The 17,938-nt window shown below is 36.1% G+C and overlaps 1 protein-coding gene across 1 annotated transcript; it reads right to left on the bottom strand.

The window, feature by feature from the left end:
* Positions 1 to 1,537: 1,537 nt before the first annotated feature.
* Positions 1,538 to 17,180, bottom strand: LOC144440292 (ceramide synthase 6-like). Its single transcript, XM_078129646.1, has 8 exons — positions 17,008 to 17,180; positions 10,813 to 11,049; positions 8,480 to 8,588; positions 7,833 to 7,925; positions 5,380 to 5,508; positions 3,979 to 4,085; positions 2,840 to 3,008; positions 1,538 to 2,300 (listed from the first exon to the last, which is right to left on the bottom strand). Exons 1-8 carry the CDS (start codon positions 17,178 to 17,180, stop codon positions 2,175 to 2,177), a joined length of 1,143 nt encoding a protein of 380 aa, XP_077985772.1. The 3' UTR covers positions 1,538 to 2,174.
* Between the last annotated feature and the right edge of the window lie 758 nt (positions 17,181 to 17,938).

Here is a 17,938-nt window from a genome sequence, read left to right as displayed (position 1 = left end):
GGACATATGCACTTTGTTATGGTTAACGTATGTACTAAATTATATGAAATTGAAGTATGCATTCTTAAGATAGAGCCTAATTACCAAAAATAATCAATTATAAAACTTATGCATTAAAACTGTTAGCTATATCAACAAACCTTTATAGGACATATGGGCTTTGTTATGGTTAATGTATGTACTAAACTATATGAAATTGAAGTATGCATTCTTAAGATATAACCAAATTACTGAAAATCATTAATTATGCAAATTATTGATTACATCTTTAAGCTAAATCAACAAAATTTATGAGACATATGGGATTTCTCATGGTTAACGTATGTACCAAATTATATAATTTGAAGTACATATTCCAAAGATATAACCTAATTACTAAAAACCATTAACTACATATATATGCAAATGACCAATTAACGTTCATTGTATGTTTACCAAAATCTAATCACTTCTGTTCATTATATGACCATATGGAAGATGTGTAACAAGTTTCATTAGAGTCGATGCAGTAGTCTCTAAGATATTGTGTCCATAGACACAGACACACGCACAGTCACACGCACACAGACACATGCGATACCATTTAAACACGTCATATATATAATATATATATATATATATATAATATATATATAATATATATATAATATATATATATATATATATATATATATATATATATATATATATATATATATATATATATATATATATATATATATAATATTACGCTCTGCCACAGCGGTATAGAGCACTGTCTTAGCAGATTGATACTCATCGAGTTATATATATATATATATATATATATATATATATATATATATATATATATATATATATATATATATATATATATATATATATATATATATATATATATATTTATATATATATATATATATATATGTATAACATGACTTGAGAAATTAAGGTAGGTCAGAATTCATTATTTTATTTTGTTTTATTTTGTTTTGAGAAACTGCTTCGTCAAAAAGACAAGATACTCGTTTGTCACAATACTTTTGTGATAGTTTGATGAGGTGTAAACGAAGAAATAAATGTAAAGAGAATTATTTGTGAAGAAAACGAACGCAATATGTAGACTTCTGTATAAATTCACCTTAAAGTCTTACGAGACATGGTGTCTCAACAAATGTAATTTTGAAAAAAGACCAATCATACTATGGCAAGACAATTCACACGGAAATAGATGTAAGTTCCAACAATTGAAGTTTAAGTTTTTGAATGTAATTTTTATTTTGATAGCACAAAAGTCTCGCAATTCTTTAACGTTTTGAATATAAAACAATGTTTAGGATCGGTGTATTAAGCCTGTACTAGCTATAACGTAGTGTGGTATTATTATTTCTGTCAAGAAAGTAACAAATTGATATATTAACTGAAAACATTGTACATATGTATATATATATATATATATATATATATATATATATATATATATATATATATATATATATATATATATATATATATATATCAATAGAAGAAGTCTATTAAATCTAGTATAGTAATTTGTGGAATTGTTGGTTCATTAAGATTGGATTTATTGCACTGTAATATGTGTATTCCACCACAAATTAATAATCTTTATTTTTACTAGATAGTTCTGTCAGTATATAAACACTTGTCTCGCAAGAAGTCCAGTGAGAGTCACCCCTCATGGGTCAAGTGTTAGTGCAGGAGGAAATCGGCGGGGAAAACATGAGTTGTTTGATAGAGCCAAACTGAACGACACTCTTCTTACTTACGGCATGGTAAATGTAATCAAACCCTGAATGGGTTCGAATCCCGAATGAAGTGGTACGAGGTAAGTGGTTTAACCACACAGTCACCCACAATTAGATTTACCCGCAGAAGATATAATCGTTTTAAACGTGTCCAATTATGATGAGTAAGTCATTATATCAAACAATTAATTTTTTTTTTTAAACATTCTAGTTGCAGCTAGTGCAGCTTTTAACTCAGGTCAGCCAGGTTATCGGAAATACACATTCTCGCATATGTATTTGGATACGTTTAGTTGAAAGACAAACTGTACTGTGCTTGAAAAAAATGGTCTGCTTAATATTTCAGTAGATACAGGGTAGACATCAGTTCAGCTGTTCGATAGCTATTGGGGTGTTTCGTAAATGGCAGTCAAAGAACATATAGTTTTAAGATTTGGAATCGGAATTGGAATTGGAATTGGAATTGGAATTGACCAGATGCTTTCCGTTTTGGACGACTTCATCCTCGTCAGAACTTATCTCTTCTTGGTCACTTCGATCGTCTTTTTCAACCTGTTTGGAAAGAACGAGAAAGGAAAGTTGCGACGGTATATATAATGCTAAATACGTGTTTTATGAATCTCACTATAAGTGTGTTATATATATATATACTAGTGACACATAGTGACCTCACTTTGCATAGATTGAGGCACGAGTCTGTTCCATTTTCCCTAGGGTAATATCCTTCAACTATGGAAAGGATATGTGCCTGAGAATATTTAAAACACTTATTGATTGGCTTTATTCGGGCACTAGTTGATACCACTTTATTACTTGTGGGGGTATGTAGCAAATATATATCACACTGTATATATAACGTGTTGATATTTTGAACACCACAAAACCAATGTATTGTGGTGACGTACAACGACCAGAATTAAATCGCGTGTTTTCTGTTTGAATGTGTACATCTTGGCCTGTGTAATATATATCATTCTTATAATCTTCTCCGACCTCGACGATGATAAAATGTCATATATGAAGTACCAATCATTCAACGCACCTTAAATCATCCTAGAACAAAGTGTTAATACCATAATTGTTACACATACCTTACCAGAACGCAATGCCATGACTATCATTCTTACAATGGTATAGAACCAAAACACGTGTAATACTTGTAAAATCGACAGAAGAGACATGAATATCCACCAGGGAAGTGGTCTTGGTGTAGTAGGTGCTATTATCACCCAACTTTCAAATACCACAGATTTTAACACACTGCAATTAAAATTAGAGATTTCTGTTAGAAGTATATGGTTCTAATACAGAGGTAGGCAAACACTACATGCACACCACCTTTCTATCCATCTTCGGTTTTCGCCAAGTGTATAATTTCAGAATTTTTATCAAGCAAATAATTTTAAAAAATTACTTGTCATATGTTATATTTTTCGACACACACCAATGTGTCTAGCTATTTTAGTCCAATTTACATATCCCGTATGATTAATGAATGTGACAAGTTTGACCTTTACTAATTATTAGTGTCAGTCATTAAATGGCGGGCGTGTATACATATGTGTTATAGGTATTCATGTTGGAACACGTTCGCCACAAAGTAAAAATGATATATATTACTGTTAAAGGTGACTAACTACTACTACTACTACTACTACTACTACTACTACAACTACTACTACTACTACTACTAATATATATATATATATATATATATATATATATATATATATATATATATATATATATATATATATATATATATATATATATATATATAACAGTATCAAGTAAGATACACAGGAGCTGTTACACAGTGTTTCACGCTGTTGCGATCATCAGGCAATCATATATATAATAGTATATGTACATGAAATTTGCATGTATACCGCGAAATTAATGCCCGGGTATGTATACGACACCAAATGAAATTGCGGGTATGATCACAAGCCAATTTTATTGGGGCTTCTGAATTGAAGTTTGTTTGTTTTGCCGAAATGTATATCTCCCTGTTAATTTCAGCATATGGTTTAGAAAGAAAAGGAGTCAGTATAATTTAGAAATACTAGGTGCATTATTTCTATGAGATTATCATCATATCAAAATACATAAATGCTGAAGCTATCTTTTTCTACGTCAAACGAGACATATCGTGGATGTTGGGAAAACGATGATGGACATTTTCTATTTTCTGTTAATTTTCAAAATATAATTTGAAAGGAATACTCACTGTAAAGGATATATAATAAGTCTTGTGATGAAAAATACAACAGCAAAAAGTATAAAAAGTGAGTCACACAGTTTCTGTGATTTTACATAGTTTGCCATCTTTGCTGCCTGGAAGAATAAAATAAGAAGCCTCCATAGAAGACATAGACCCCGAACTGGTTGTTGTTGGCCAAACTATGCAAATTTAAGTTTGACCTTGAACATGAAGGTTAAGGTCAAAAGTCTCTCGGAATACAATGTGGGTGTAAACATTTAAATGGTGTCTTTTGGGATAACACTTCCAAATATATTGCCCAATTTGCTATTTGACCTTCTTGAGTTATGACAGAAATAAAAAATTCAGTTATTGCAACTTGAAAATGTTTGTCAAGGACAGGGGTCAAGTTCTCATTAGAAAGCATACCATTGATAATGAGGGGTAGACACTTGAATGATGTCCATATGTATCAACCTAGGTGTTTTGAAGATAACAGGCAAAGTGTGTTTTGTAATTACAAATATGGCAGCCATGTGATATAAAGGTCAAGGTAGCGAAATTGAGGGACGTACATATGTCTCACATTGTTAAAATCAAAGTCATGATTAAAATATGATCATCACTTGAAATGGTTGGTTCAAGAGGCTTTAAATAACTTAACTTGCCTGTTTAACCTTGGAGAAGACTCCATAGGTCAAAGGTTAAGGTCGTAAAGGAAAGCATGCATTTGGTTATATAGGTGTAGGCACTTAAATGGAGTTGCAATTTATGTTGCAAATTGTGAAATTTTACAGCAAATATGGCTGCCATTCGGCCATATTTGATTCTATCACAAAACGAAATAACATAGTATGTTACCTTTGTATCACATTTGGTTGAAATATTGGTACCACAGATACGAGGGTGAACGCAAGCACACATGCGTGCATGGACAGAGGGACGCACAGACAGAACCCAACTTATACTAGCTCTCTGGGCGGTGCCCGTTGGGAGCAAACAAAAGATTGTATGACAATCGATTTACCAATATCAATTAATCATTTTTTAAAACAATTTTTCACAAAGCGTTTGATCACAAATAATATATTCGGTCCTTTAATTGTTTATCATGAGAGAGAGAGAGAGAGAGAGAGAGAGAGAGAGAGAGAGAGAGAGAGAGAGAGAGAGAGAGAGAGAGAGAGAGAGAGAGAGAGAGAGAGAGAGAGAGAGAGAGAGAGAGAGAGAGAGAGAGAGAGAGAGAGAGAGAGAGAGAGAGAGAGAGAGAGAGAGAGAGAGAGAGAGAGAGAGAATTAGTAGGAGTTAAAGTTAACTATTACGGCAAGACCAGTGGAATAAGACATACTTGTGTCGTTCCATAACTATCATCGTAAGGTTTCCAAAATTAAATAAACATACTGAAAAAATTATTAGCATCAAGTGTCTTACTTCTAAGAATATATCCGAACAATCATGTATAACCAACACAATGGCACCCATGCGTAAGTAGTTGACGGTCCAGGAAAAAGTTATTAACATAATTGTTACGACGTGGTGGATAAATGTCTCTAAGAAATCCTGTAAAAGAACAAAAATTGTGTATACAATGTTTTGAATTACAAGTCATTGAGAATGACATAGTCCCCGCTATAATTGGGTTTTAAGGAATTATCGCTACTCTGATCACGCAACAACATTTGTGAACCTAAAACAAACAGACTTAGATATGTTGTGTGTGCTTGTTGGACATGGAATATGCCTCCAACAATAAAGGATTGGTTGGGTATGGGGGATCATATCACGATGAAAATGGAGTCTGAGTTATGGCTTTGGACATGGAAAATTCACAAAACAAAATGGCTGCCAGGCAGCCATATTGGATCGTATCACGACGAAAATGGATATGCACATGTATGTCATAGAACACTGTCCTAATACCAACTTTGAATGTGATCTGTTTAAGCATGTCTGAGTTATGGCTTTGGACATGGAAAATTCACAAACAAAATGGCTGCCAAGCAGCCATATTGGATCGTATCACGACGAAAATGAATATGCACATGTATGTCATAGAACACTGTCCTAATACCAACTTTGAATGAGATCTGTTCAAGCATGTCTGAGTTATGGCTTTGGACATGGAAAATTCACAAAACAAAATGGCTGCCAGGCAGCCATATTGGATCGTATCACAATGAAAATGGATATGCACATGTATGTCATAGAACATTGTCCAAATACCAACTTTGAATGAGATCTGTTCAAGCATGTCTGAGTTATGGCTTTGGACATGAAAATTCGCAAACAAAATGGCTACCAGGCAGCCATATTGGATCGTATCACAATGAAAATGGATATGCACATGTATGTCATAGAACACTGTCCTAATACCAACTTTGAATGAGATATGTTCAAGCATGTCTGAGTTATGGCTTTGGACATGAAAATTCGCAAACAAAATGGCTGCTAGGCGGCCATATTGGATCGTATCATGACAACAGTGAATATGCACATGTATGTCATAGAACACTGTCCTAATACCAACTTTGAATGTGATCTGTTTAAGCATGTCTGAGTTATGGCTTTGGACATGGAAAATTCACAAACAAAATGGCTGCCAAGCAGCCATATTGGATCGTATCACGACGAAAATGAATATGCACATGTATGTCATAGAACACTGTCCTAATACCAACTTTGAATGAGATCTGTTCAAGCATGTCTGAGTTATGGCTTTGGACATGGAAAATTCACAAAACAAAATGGCTGCCAGGCAGCCATATTGGATCGTATCACAATGAAAATGGATATGCACATGTATGTCATAGAACATTGTCCAAATACCAACTTTGAATGAGATCTGTTCAAGCATGTCTGAGTTATGGCTTTGGACATGAAAATTCGCAAACAAAATGGCTACCAGGCAGCCATATTGGATCGTATCACAATGAAAATGGATATGCACATGTATGTCATAGAACACTGTCCTAATGCCAACTTTGAATGAGATATGTTCAAGCATGTCTGAGTTATGGCTTTGGACATGAAAATTCGCAAACAAAATGGCTGCTAGGCGGCCATATTGGATCGTATCATGACAACAGTGAATATGCACATGTATGTCATAGAACACTGTCCTAATACCAACTTTAAATGAGATCTGTTAAAGCATGTCTGAGTTATGGCTTTAGACAGGGAAAATTCGCAAACAAAATGGTTGCTAGGCGGCCAAATTGGATCGTATCATAAAACAAATTGACGTGCATATGTATGCCATAGCATGTTGCCCCTGTACCAAGTTAGAAAAAAATCGGTCCAGGCATCTCCAAGAAACGGCTGCGGACGGACGGACGGACGGACGGACGGACGGACGGACGCACAGACAGACGGAACCCAATCCATAAGTCCCCATTCCGGACTTCGTCCGCGGGGACTAAAAACGCAGAAAGAGAGCATTCACCAGAATGTGAAACATATCAAAGTCGGCCACTTGGCAAGTTAAGGTTGTGGGGTTTACTTAAAGCTGCATTGAAAGATTCAGTCGTTGTTTTGGCTTATTTAGGGAGTAGTTACGTAACAGACTGAACTTTCAGACTAGACATTTAACCGAATCAGATACATTTACATTTTTGGAATGCACTCCTCGTCATAAAAAAAACTAGGAATGTCGAAGGTTTTCGAACAACAGTTATATTTACAACAATATCAAAGAATGGAGACTTGGCGTGGACGACTTCAAGACAAAAGTGGTTCGACTTATTTTATCCCCACCCCCCCCCTTTTGTTTAATTTTTTTAATTTTTTAATTTTTTAATTTTTTACAGATTTTATCAATTTGAAGACGGTCTGTCTTGGCGACGCTGACAATCGCCATTGCATGTATACTGACAACAGTCCCATACCTTCCTTTTCACGTCAAAGAACTGTGAGAAGAGTAGAGCCCAATAGAACGATAATTCCACCATGTAATATATTTCAAGTTGTTCTGTCAGTTGCTAGGAAACGAAAAGAAGGAGGGAAACATAGGAAATAAGTAAGTAAGTACGACCGTACCACAGAGAACACTGCAAACGCTCGTGCAGATACTCTAAGTACTCTACGCTTTGTCTCCACTAGCTATTAAACCAGCTTAGCAAGATTTATAGTTTCATAAATTGATGTATTTTTGCACATAATTGACGACAAAAATCAAACAGTTGCAGCTGCTGAAATTTCTGTGTTTTTTCTACTGTTACATTTATTTTTGAGTATGTGACAAGGTTTTCCGTAATGTTTAGTCTCAGTTACCCAGACTCTCACCGCTGGGGGCTCTTCTACGAGACCACCCAGACGAGATCTCGTTTGGGGAGGTCTTGTTGGCAGAGCTCCCAGCGGTGAGAGGCTGGGTAACCGAGTCTACGTTATGTTGATAATTTGATTCAGCAACAACAAGAACCCTTACTCTTTAGACTTGACTGTACAGTGTATAATTGATGCAGTTTCGAAAACCAAAGCTTGATGTGAAAGAAATAGCGGGATTCTCGGCTAGATTGTGTTTGAAGTTACTCACGTGTTTCGGGTAACCATACCAACATAACTTTGAGTCCCAAAACCAATCTTCATTCTTCAAATTGTATAATGCATATGTTGTAGCTAAGAGGTAGAACAGGAATCGCCAACTAAAATGTGACAAAAACAACACAGAGATAATGTCTTCATTTTCGGATATGGAATCAAACCAAAGGTTAACATTGAAAACCGGCCTTTGTACATGACATATCAAAACTGGTTTATTGTATGGCAAAATTATGACCTCGGAAATGAAGGTCAAGGTCAAAAGTGTCATACCTCTAACAATGTGGGTGTACACCTGAACGGTTTCTCTGATGTATAACGCTGCCAAACACATGAAATAATTTATTATTTGACCTTGAAGATAAAGGTCAAGGTGAAAGATTTAGTATAGAACAGTCGACAGTCTAGGTCCTTACCAGAAACATACTATCATTTATTGTAAATATTTATTGTATGTACCATTTTGTTAGCTATTGTATATATAATTGTTTTATGTTATGTTCTTATATTTTTGTGAAATAAAGTTCAGTTCAATTCACTTCAACTATGTGGAGACTGAAATATTTACCGATGTGTACCAACACCCTTTTAAAGCTGCACTATACGCAACTGGATTATTTTTGAAACTGTTAGATATGACTTTCTCGAAAATATTGTACACCCTGAACAGTTTTGAATCACCCACGGGCAACTGTATTTGTGTAATGGTACACATAATATAATGGTAAAATAAATCAAATCAATTATTTTTGGGTCCGCACCCAGAAATCAGTCCCCCAAGCGATCACGATTTCAACCTGTTTTTATACTACTTCTGGATATATTCGACCGTTAATTAACATGTACACAGTGTATTGTTATGATTATGATTTTAACAATTTTCAGTGACTTGTTGGTACCACAGTTAATACCACAGTTACCGGTTTAATCATTTGTTCAGTGTCTAGTCTATGGTGAACAAGGGCGCCATCAACGGTGAACATAGAAAAGTCTAAAACATGATACCATCTCTTTAATATCTGCTGTACGTATTAAAACAATATGTGGTGTGATTGGCTCAAACGGATATATAGGTCACACCCCTAAGAAAGAGTGGGTTATGGCTCCATATAACCAACCGAAATCAAGGCCTCTGATTGGCCAAGTCGGTCTAGCCGTAGTATAATCTGTTTTGTCTTTAGTTTCATAGTGAGATCACACATAATTCAATTGTTGTTTTGGATTTCACTCACTGGTACATTTGCTGTAGGAGTGTTTTGTTATAAGGTTACGTTTTTATCAACTGTCTCATGAACATCCGTTCAATCTATCCTGATGTTTTTACAGCTCGATTACAGAAATTCAATGCCAAATTTAGTATACTTCTGTTTTCTTATCAACTGTAATATCTCATGAACATCCGTTCACGCTATTCTGTGTTTGTAACTCGTTTTAAAATACATTAATTCATTTCCAAATTTTGATACTGTTATGTGTTGGCAGTGACTGAGCACTGCACTGCACTACTTGACAATGTAGAGTAAAGCTGACGCTACAATAAAGGCTGCATGCATGCATAACCATAGACCCTCCACCCTGGGGGGAGGGTCTATGTCATAACCTAAAAATGCAAACAAACAAAAATGCGAAGGATCCTTCGCATTGAGTGAAACTGCGCGATCACAGAAACATGTGTAATTTTACCCCTTTCATATAGTGTTGGTTAAATACGTCAATATTAATGATATTATCGTCATTTTATTGTATTCTGATAGAAATATTCTGAGACATAACTCGGGAAACAAATGCATCTGGGTGCACCATCGTCGTAAACCACAGCCTCTTTTACGGCACCTAGATATTTCGCAGTGTCGCGGTGCGGTGCATACGGCGATGAATATTTTAGTCTAGACCCGTGCGTGGAGGTATCACCCACTTACCAGTGATACTTCAACGAGTCTACTGAATTAGCAGTCTCGTGTTTTCAAACTTAGTACACGTACTGCTTGGCTGTCAACTACAACTGGCCTTAAAGTGTGGACAGATTTTGAAAATAACATTTCCATCGCCACCTTCAACACTGTGATTTGTTTTAAAAGATACTGTTACAGGTTTTCGAGAGCAAAGTATCGAGAAGTGTAAAAATATCGTGTGGTTTACATTGTATTCTATTTTTAGCAAATCCAAACACGTGACTCAGTGAGAGGTCAATACTCTCATTCCAAAGGTCAGGGACTGTTTTCTTAATCAAGTACTTTGTTTGTAGAGACACAACAAGTTTATCTGGTATTGACAATTTGTTTTCATGTCTACACAAATGAAGTATCATAGTATTGTTGATTTTCTGACCTGCTCTCGGAGAACTTTGTCAGCAATGGTGGCATGTCTTGGTTCCGTCGACGTCGAAACCATCGTTCAACTTGTCGAGGACTCCAATCTAACTGTTTGGCGCATCCGACTATTTGTTCTTTCGGTGGCGTTTTGCTAACGGTTTTATACACGTTCTCTAGGATAACGTTCGGCTGTGCTTTGGTAAAACGCTTTGTGGAAATTCCTACCGACTTGGCAATTGGGGCAGCAATTATCCTGAAACAAATTGAGAAATCAAAGAAAGTTAGAAAATACAATTCGTTTGTTTTGGTAGAGGACAGTAAAGGTATGATGTGAAATACGGTTAATGAAGAAAATATTTTCTAAGCTTACATTTATAGTAGTGAAATAGAATTACAGTAATAAAAATATATTAATAAATAATAGATAATATTACACAAATCAAGGACCCTCTCACAATGATTGTCATGACCATTGCTGCACAATTATCACCCCCCTGGCATAGACCTAGAACGGCACAACAGCTCGCTATACGTCAACTCCTTGGGAAGCATACACTCCATTGCAGCCACTGAATGCGCATGGGTGTACGTTCTCCATACAATAATAGCATCATCTGTCCTGTTAAGTTCCAATTCCTTAGGAAGGGTTGATTGGAACACATTTGTTGTTGAAATTCTCCTCTAGAAGGATGTACTGTAACCATTTACAAATGGCAGCAGCGAGGATTGATCCGGTCATGCTATCTCTTCGACCGGTATGACGCTAAAATGCTTGTTTACGTTCTTTGATATTTACGCATACCTTGACAAATTTGTTAAACCACAGACAAGTTCTGTGGACAAACCTGATCGACTCCAAAAACTATTTACATCAGATATATTGATACACAGTTCTAGATTGATTATGTTCATGCGACATTTTAGTCAACTGTTGGAAATGATCTCAAATGTATGTGTACTTAATTCCCAATCATAGATACAATGAGACACATCCATGCACAAATGTTATTCCTCCTTGGTAGTATGCAATTTTTCTACTTCTTTCTTGAAGAAAACTCCACCTCATTCTCAGTTAAAATCAGTTTCAAATTATGCCATTTAAAAATCCAAAATGGCCACCGAATAGTGTTAACTCATGGCATATAAAAAACTGACGATTCCTTGAAAACGAGACAGTGAATCCCACATTAATTTAATTACTTCAAAAGGATTGGGAACACGTTTTTACATAACAAAATTTGAGATTTACTGATTTTCAGGGAAATTGGTCCAGGGAGAATGTGGAGATCGATGTACGTATGCACGGCGACTCTGACGTATGACTCTTCCATGGGCAGATGCAGAAGAAATGAATTTGCCTTGGTGTTTCAAAATAACACAAAATAATGACCGTCACCGGTGATTGCTCCGGAGTATACCTTTTGTACAGTATTTTTTGAATGCCGTATATACCTAATGACGTCATTATTTTCTATTTTGATCATCCTACTAGATTCCTAGCCTAGAATATTACCATCCTGGAATAGAATATTAGCTCACAAGTGACTGTGTTGTGACACTATGTTTTCAACACTAAGATAAGACACATTTCAATTCAAGACTAACAATAACACTATACACAACACACACAGCAGGATTGACATTGAAAAGTGATTAGCATAATTATTTGTTTACAGTGCATTTGACAGACTTCTGATGAAAACAATACACACACTTTGTGTTACTTTGCATTTGAAGATGTCTGCAGTGTGTGTACAAAATATTGTGTTCCACGTGAGTGAGAAAACTTGATGTGGAAAACAAAATTCCAATTCAAAATGTTCGCTTTGGCCAACTCGGCTTGCTATAGTGAAAAACCAAGGCAACATCATTTATCTTCTTTTTTTCATTTTTGTATCAATTCCTAGATCCTGCAGCCTATTCTTAAATTTGTATATCTTGAAAATAACTTTATCTATAAATTTTGTTTGTCGTGATCACACAATCACATATATGCATAATGAGAATGATCAAAATTAAATTGGTAGTAACTGATTTAATATGCTATGTTTTACACTTTGAAACATACCTCCCTTTACACATGTTTTTGTTTGAAATAAGTGACAAAGTACATGTTATCGACCATATTATATAACTCATTTTATTTGTCGTGATCACACAATCACATATATGCATAATTAGAACGATCAAAATTAAATTGGTAGTGACTGATTTAATGAAGTCATTTCAGCTCAACAGCTGTTTCAACTACGTCACTAAGTTACAGACTAGTGCCCGAGCAAGAAAGTACATAATGTACACATGACCCAGCGCTTCAAATTACTCTTTGTCAACTGCAAATATGTTATGCTGTTGACTTTGAAACAACACCTCCCTTTACACGTTTTCTTTTGAAATAGTGACATGTTATCGACCATATTACATAACTCATTTATGAGATTTAAAGTGTTTGAATGAATCATGCACAGGGAACAGGACGAATTATTAATATTTTTCTCTCGCGATTTTTCCGATTTCTTATTTTATTTTCTCTATATTTCAAATAAAGTTTTAAATATTGCCATCATAACTATTGTTTCCTCTCACTGTTTTTATCTGATTTCCTACCATTAGCAGTCTTATCAGAGTTTATCATCAACTTTGCATTAATTAGTAGATTGCTACTCCTGGATAAACTCATAACATATATTACGCAGTGAGTATAAACATCTACTGATCCGAAGTCTGTATACTTCCATTAATCAGATCAGTAGATGTTAACACACAACGTGCAATGTGTCAATTGGGCAATTAGCCTGACAGAAATCCGGAAAATCGCGAGTATTCATCCTTTACCCTGTGAATCAGGCAACAGCTTGAACACATGATGTTTTGTACAATATTACGTAATAGATATGTATATCACGTCACAGATAGAGTCGATGTAAGGTCATGGAGTTAGGTACCTCCATGGCTATTTGCTAGACTTGTGGGCTTTCTTCTGTTATTTACGTTAAGCGGCCGTAGGTTGCTTTGCATCTGAACGATGCAATTGAGGGCGATTGAAACCTTTCAGGTGTAAAAGCAACCCTTAGTCATTTGTCGTTACAGAAGAAAGTCCGAATGGCTGACTAGACGACATGAGGGCCTGAGGTCACCTAGTAGCTTTGTTTTTATTTCCAATACTTTTTTAATTTTTTTTTTATATTTTATTTTGTATGACTCAACATTGTTTGTTCTACTGTTTACTTTCTTACAGGGTTTGCAAAGAGAAACACAGCTACAATTCTATTACATGTATCGAACCTAACCAATCTAAAATCTCTCGGTAATTATTTCCATGGTTTACTCATCAAAATAGTCAATTCCCTAGCTTCAATACCACAATTCACTAGGTAAATACTTGAATCTGTTCACTTTCTGTTCAAAATGGCAATAAATTCTCCGAACCCCCTACATCAGAGTCCTTCTTGGCAGCCATTATGATGTCGTTCTAGAGTACATGGCGCATGCACAGTATTAGTCAACATGTCCAAAAGTTAGCTGAAACGTCGAGAATATAGTACGATTTCCACTTGAAAATAACATTGAGGAAGCATTAATCTGATCAAGAGCGACACATTTATAGACTAAGACATCGAATATGCTTGACTTGCAAAGAGGTGAGGGATATTGTCTATAAAAAACCAGTTTGAATATGTGTTGACGATCTTGAACACATTTTTGAATAGGAGCTTGTAAACACGTGATAGATCTGTAGCGGTTCTACATGTACAAGCGGAGGACCGAGAGCGACGTAGCGAAATTAAACCGCTACAGTTCTGCATCTAGAGGTCACCATTATGTGCTTAACGGTAAAATAAATATGAGAGTTCAAACCAATCATTATCTGACACATATCTGACATGATTTCGCCGGGTCATGGGTTGCTGACTTGTTTGCACAACAGACTCTGAGTTAGATCTGGGAGTTTCAGAAGTTAATGAAAGACGAATATGTTATGATAATTCAACTTTAAAATGCGGGGGTGGTTAAACAAAATTTTGTCTTTTGTCAATATGCATGAGATTTCTCCTTTCAATATTTCATGGATACCGGTTCCTTTAATAAGTATGTTAATGACGGTGTGATTACAAGATCACAAGTGCAGTCCAAATTAATTCTGTGGTGAACTCGCTAAATATACAACTGCTAGCTAGAAGATTTCAAAGCATAGTCGCGTGTGAGCTAAGATTCACTTCATGGTACGTGTACGTTGTTCCCATTCTCGCAAGCCGGAGTTATTATTTCTACCTCTACATTTTTAAATATACCTGTTATTGTGGGAGGCTCGTTAAGAACGTTGCCGTAAAACAGGCCGTGGTTTGCGACGATGGGTTGTTCATGGTACTAAATTAGTCTAGTTCCTATACAGTATCGATTGTTACGATTTGTACAATATACGTTTACTCACAGACTGTGGTTTAAAAACCACATTCTGGTCATCCAGACGAGTACAAAATATGCATGTCATGAATAACACTGTCAATCTGACCTCGCCCAATTTATATAGCGACTTTGTTGTTGTTGGACCAGGATGACTCACGACATCACATGATACGGTCACCTCACACGCTCGAGCTCGTGACCGGGGAAACTTTATAGAAACACAGACAAGTAAGAACGAACTTGTTACCCGTATGTCACGTGGTATCATTCTTGCCATATAGGTCACGGCCATGTTAGGTATCGTGTGATCGCGTGACAATCTGTATTTTATATGTCTATTGTGCTTGTCATTTACATTCTGTAAGGGAGAAGGCCGTCATCCGTTCGATTTCCAACTCTAACTGTTTCAGATAGTATATGGTTTAGTCTAGATGCCAACCAATCCGTAGTCTAGAATTCACGCGAATGGGGAATTCCCCAGCCCATTGGTGGTGGATGGGGTGGGTGGGTGGGTGGGGATAACGAATTCAAAACCCCCATTCGCATAGATTCCATTGTCGCAAACCATGACCTCTTTTACGGAAGGTCAAATCGTTATTTCATACGACAGAAGAAATGCAACAGCCTGGTTTGCGAGAATGGTGGCCTCCAGGCTATCCGATCCGCGGCTTAGCTCTCTCTTTCACGTCCGGTCGAGCGAGAGAGCGAGATCGAAGCCACATTATTGTAGTTCATATACAGTATCGTTACGATATTTATACCTGCACTGGTTAGACCACAGTTGGCATATCCAGACTACTATAGCAGCTACCACTACAGGCACTAGAATCAATCTGTATGATTTGATCATATCATACAGATTGATTCGAGTGCCTGTGGCAGCTACATTATATATAATATACTTGCGTTTGTATCCAATCGTTGGTGAAGGTATATAACGATAAATGTATGTAGTAATAGTAGATACGCCTCGAAAGTACTAAAAATCCTAAACTTGTACTTTGTCAGACAATTTCCAACCACTTTCACTTAAAATGTTATGAAATTAGAAATCAGGGCGCGTCATCGTACACTTTAAAAAAAAAACAGACGTCAAAAGAACATCAAAATTAAGAATAAAAAATGTGCGAACTGTATCATGGGAAAATAAATATCTTCGATTTTCGTAAAAGCAAGACGGCTAATCTGATTAAAATCTGTAGTACTTCATACCAACTTTTAATTTCTTATCATTTCTCAGAGTCCTTTCTCATGTGTTCATACATGTACAGTATGTACATAGGGTGAACGCCCTCCTCCTTGGCAATGTTTTCTTATCGGTCAAGGCTGTCACCCGATGTATGAACACAATATAGAACACAGGTCAAAAGGACAAGGGCATGAGACGTCAACTAAGTAAATACCTTGAAGGTAAATCGAGCTTTCTATTTGTTTGACCAGATTTTAACAAGTTTTGGCAAGTTTTCAAGACAGCGGCGAACCCTAAATTTAATAATTATTTCAAAAGGACCAGGATCCAGGAACGGCAAGCTTTTACTGACAAAGTGTGGAGACTTTTCAACAACTTTGATTTTCGGGGAAATTACTTGTATTCCCCCATGCACCTTTAGGCGTAAAATGCAGACATATTTATACAATAATATAAACAGACATACGGCATAAGAGACGGAGGGTTGAACTTGACGTAGTTTGCCACTCCAATGAATTTGTAGCAAAATAACGACTTTTGACCTTTCACCTTCTTCATTTACAAACTGTTGACATAATGTTAGATAATACTGTGATTAATATGTGAAATACCTACCTCTCATAAAGTATCCTAATAACGAATAGTAGAGGTGCATACAAATAAAACACGACATACAAATCATCCAGTCGGGGACATTTGGCGCTGCCCGTACATTCCAAATCGCTCCAAGTTAAATTTTCGGGAAGCCAAACCTGTTCGTTCCAAAACCAGGAATACGAGTCTACCATAGTGTAAAATTTGAACTGTTGACTATATCAACATGGAAATGTGTGATATTTGGTAGTGTACGCGCGCTTGTGCCACATGTATAGGGCGTCTTCATTCATGCTACAGCAGCGAGTGGTATGATTTGTCAGAGATATGGACGATACCATTCCACATAAGGGGAGATTATGATAATATCCTACACAACTAGCACGCCCCTCTGGGAAATATCGTGACGAAGGATGTAAAAGAGTAAACAGATGACTGCTTCAAGTTCGCACGTTTAACATGCATATGTATAATTAATACACATATTTGAAAACTGTACCACCCCCTAGATTATATCTTCATAATTGAAAATCTGTTGAGGCATTAATTACGTAACGAAACAGACCCGGCTGTTTCAGATTGCACAGATGGCACAGATTGTACATGAGATCAGGCCCTGCATGAGATCTCAGACGGAGCATAAAAAGACAAATAATCAATTTTGTTCTCGCGAGTTTCCGGATGTCTAATATTATTTTCTGTATATTTCAAATAAAGTTTTAAATACTGTATCCTCTCACTGTTTTTTTCTTTTTATTTCTTACCTGATATCACTATATTTTCTGAGTTTATCAGTTAGTAGCTTGCTAGAACAAACTCACTATTTGCCCAAATTAACGTATTATGCCGTGAGTGTAAACATCCACTGATCCGACTAATGCCTTTACGGGCTCAATGTTCGGCCTGACGGCTTCACTGTCGCGTAGTTCTCCATATTTTCGTATTTTTTGTG

The sequence above is a fragment of the Glandiceps talaboti genome, chromosome 9, assembly GCF_964340395.1.
Source record: "Glandiceps talaboti chromosome 9, keGlaTala1.1, whole genome shotgun sequence".
Classification (NCBI taxonomy): Eukaryota; Metazoa; Hemichordata; class Enteropneusta; family Spengelidae; genus Glandiceps; species Glandiceps talaboti.
Note: the sequence above shows the minus strand (reverse complement) of the source record. Positions and strands in the feature narration are given on the sequence as shown.

Excerpts from the sequence above, each read along its gene's own strand:
- LOC144440292 (XM_078129646.1), bottom strand. The coding sequence starts at position 17,180 with ATGGTAGACTCGTATTCCTGGTTTTGGAACGAACAGGTTTGGCTTCCC. Across the intron at positions 8,589-10,812 it reads ACAAAGTTCTCCGAGAGCAG|TTGGCGATTCCTGTTCTACC; the intron begins GTCAGAAAATCA and ends GTCACATTTTAG. Across the intron at positions 3,009-3,978 it reads CTTATTATATATCCTTTACA|TGTGTTAAAATCTGTGGTAT; the intron begins GTGAGTATTCCT and ends TTTTAATTGCAG.